Genomic DNA, 3,554 nt, shown 5'->3' with positions numbered 1-3,554 from the left:
TGTCCATTTTTGAATTTGTACGATTTTAAAAATCGCACCACCCTAATATGCATACAATTTTTCATAGCTCAATCATGATTCGACGAAACACATTCAATCAGAGAGTGCTATTTCACTGCTTCCTGACCTAAGCTGAGCTGAATTTGCTAACTCAGGCGCCTGAAGCGTTGTTGCAACGCATTTACAGTGCCAAATTGTCATTGCTTGCAATGACCATCAAAGTTATGTGTTGTATGGGAATAGACGCTCTGAAGCATCCAGGCCGGAGCCAATTTCGCAAAAACCTAAGAAGAAAACGAACCTACTAAAAGGTAAAGTTCGGTTTGACAATTTGGGGCAATAGGCCATTGGTGTCTTTTTAGCACTACATGAAATGTAGAGCTACTAATCTGCTCTTTTTTTTTGTCTAGATACTTTTTGAGTGTTGAAACAAATTATGGTGAATTTGAATTTTATGCTCATATTTTTTATTTAATTCAAAACAGTGGCAGTAACGACAAGTAGGTGCATAATATCTCAAAGCGCCAATCAAATTTTTATTATCAAATGTTGTTTAAAAATTACATTAATTTTTCGTATAATATTTTCTGTGTCTTGAACGAATTAAAGTGATTTTAGATTCAATGCTCATATTTTTTATTTAATAACCAAAAAAGAAATATAACCAAGATCTTGTTATTCATTTTGCAAATAAATATATTACTTCAAAGTTACTTTGATGAAATACATTTCATGTAATAGTTTGTTGTGAAACAACAAAATAGATTAATTAACTAAAAACTCAAGAACGCAGAGCAGAGCGAAGCTCTGCGGTCTTGTTTTAGATTGGGACGGCAAAAATACATGCAATTTCTGAAACACAAGGTTATGTACACAATGTCAAATAAACCTCAACCTCATCATCCTTCCACGATTTTCATACCCAATTAATGCAATCTTGAATGATTTCGATCGTTTCCATTCAGTTTTTGTTCTTTTTTCATTCATTTTCTAAATCAAGTTTGATATTTTCATTGAAAAATTAGAAACAAAATTTCGGCAACAGTTTTCCACCCAATTTTCACATTTTTCTTCATTTTTCGGAAAAACCAATATTTTTTCCGTTAATTATTCATTAAAATAAACCAAGAAAAAAATTCCCAGCTCTGGGAAAAATTCATGCAGCTGAGGGTTAATCCTTATTAATGCGTGCAATATTCATTTTATTTGCAAAGGTTGGCAAGCAACAGCATTTTGAATTGGGGAAATACCTGCGACGAAGGTATCGAAAATTAATTGGAACTCGATATTCGGCCGACAAAGTATACATTCGAAGCAGCGACACCGATCGAACTTTAATGAGCGCTCAATGCAACGCTGCTGGATGGTTTGAACCAACAGAAGGCGAAGTCTGGAATAAAGCACTTGCTTGGCAACCAATTCCCATCCATACGGTGCCATACAATGAAGATTATCTTCTGGTTCATGACTTGATTTGTCCTCGACATACACAACTCTATAAAGAATTTACGGAATCGACCAAATTCAAATATAACATGAACAGAAGTGCCGATCTCATCTCATTTTTAAGTTTGAAAACAGGAAGAACGCTTTCAAATCCCATTGAAGTAATGTACCTGATTATGTTACTTGAAGAAGAGAAAGAAAGAGGATTTGAGTAAGTTTTAGATTTGAAAAAAAAGAAGCATTTTGTCAATATTCTAACAATTTGAGCTTATATATTTCTTTTGCTTACCTTTAGCCTTCCCTCATGGGTTAACGATATATCTCGTTACACAAATGATACTTTAGAACAGATAAGTACGATTCACATGGAATCATTTACTCATACAAATGAAATGAAGAAAATTAAGGTAAGGATCACATTTTCAACGTTAAATATGTTTTTTGTTTTAATTTAAAAAAAATGTTTTTTTACGGTAAAAGGCTGGATTTTTGATCAAAGAAATGTTCGATCGATTTAAAAACAAGTCTTTATCGCTACTTCAACCTCATTTATCAATTTGGGCATACTCAGCCCATGACCTAAACATCGTGAGCGTTTTAAATGCTCTTAATCTTTATGAGGTAAATACATATTCTATGAAATTTATTATGAAAATTTATCAAATAAATAAAATGTATTTTCTATCAGCTGCACGTGCCGCCATACGCGTCAAGTTTGTTTTTTGAATTATATCGACAAAATGATAGCTATTTCGTTCAACTATTTTATCGCAAGACGCCAACAGAAAATGTTCCAGCATTAAATATTCCGAATTGCGGCACAATGTGTCCATTGGACAAATTCTATGTGTTGTACAGGCACATACTTCCGACTGATTATGAGGATTTTGAGTCTCTGTGTCGCTTATCAACGTAAGAACATTTCGTCCAATGTGTGGAATTAACACACAATCCGCGTCTGAAAAAAGCGAAAAAAGCACACTATACTCTCAATATCACTGACAAATATGACATTTCCATGCGTTTTCACAATGTTTTTGTAAATGATTGAAATATTTGCGTTTCACTTACGTATTTAGACAGTTCACCCCAGAAATTCCATGTTCAAATAAAAATAATAATAATATGTTTACTCCAAAAATATGTCCCAAAACAAATTTACTTTCGTTTTATTCAAAAATTCCATTTTACTATTTGATAAGGCGCTTCAAACTTGTTTGTTTGATCATATTTTGATGCTTCAAGTGAAAAAAAAAACAAAAACGGAATCCTGATAATGGATGGTTGACACATTGTACGTAGATTATAAAACATGATGAAATCACTACACTTATCTTTTGGTCTTATTCCAGTTTATTTTGAAGGCGATAAATTATTCTTCCTTTAACTGAGATTTATTGAAAAAAGGTCAATGCGTCAATGAAATGTAGTTCATAAAACATTTCAAATAACATGCAGTTCAGGGTTTATATGCATAACAATATATATTTTCAAACACAAAATTTGATTTATTTATTTTCCAAATTCTAAGTTTCTCCAGAGTCTTCATTTTCATCAATACAGAAGTTAATAAAACAAAATGCTCAAAACTTACTTTAAAACTTTTTAATCTACATCAATTCGTAACAATTTTTGGCATAACAATTGATAATTTTTTATATTTTTGTCAGCAATTGTAGAAATGTTTTTAAAACCTTTTTTCCGAACATGTTGAAAAATAACAAATATCGTGTATTGTTTATTTGGAGATTCTAAGTCTTTTACGCCGCAAACTTCTCAGAACTGGCTACTGGTAAACTTCCCAATTCCGCAATGTACATTCGACATCAAAAGGTTATGTTGGTATAATAAATCATGATATAGTTCGTACATTTTTTCCAAGTAGCATTTTGGCGCCGATTTGCTCTGTTTAAAGTGCATAGTGCATCATATAGAATAATCACATTGGTTAGTGTTGATATTTTTAATCCCGATTTCTCTTGCAAGTAATCAAGTAATGGTTTGTGTTGTCTAAACAGCTCCTTGTACATTGTCCCATTTGTGATCTTCTGTATTTTAAAATCGTAACGATCGCACTGTTTTGGTGCGCCCAAAATATGATCGTCTTT

General features: G+C 32.3%; 1 protein-coding gene across 1 annotated transcript; it reads left to right on the top strand.

Moving 5' to 3' along the window:
* The first annotated feature begins 839 nt into the window (after positions 1-839).
* Positions 840-2,603, top strand: LOC129572491 (prostatic acid phosphatase-like). Its single transcript, XM_055452453.1, has 4 exons — positions 840-1,657; positions 1,742-1,853; positions 1,927-2,067; positions 2,135-2,603. Exons 1-4 carry the CDS (start codon positions 1,185-1,187, stop codon positions 2,360-2,362), a joined length of 954 nt encoding a protein of 317 aa, XP_055308428.1. The 5' UTR covers positions 840-1,184; the 3' UTR covers positions 2,363-2,603.
* The last annotated feature ends 951 nt before the right edge of the window (positions 2,604-3,554 follow it).

The sequence above is a fragment of the Sitodiplosis mosellana genome, unplaced genomic scaffold (assembly GCF_009176505.1).
Source record: "Sitodiplosis mosellana isolate CC-2019 unplaced genomic scaffold, AAFC_SMos_1.0 Smas_scaffold_5077, whole genome shotgun sequence".
Taxonomy (NCBI): Eukaryota; Metazoa; Arthropoda; class Insecta; order Diptera; family Cecidomyiidae; genus Sitodiplosis; species Sitodiplosis mosellana.
Note: the sequence above shows the minus strand (reverse complement) of the source record. Positions and strands in the feature narration are given on the sequence as shown.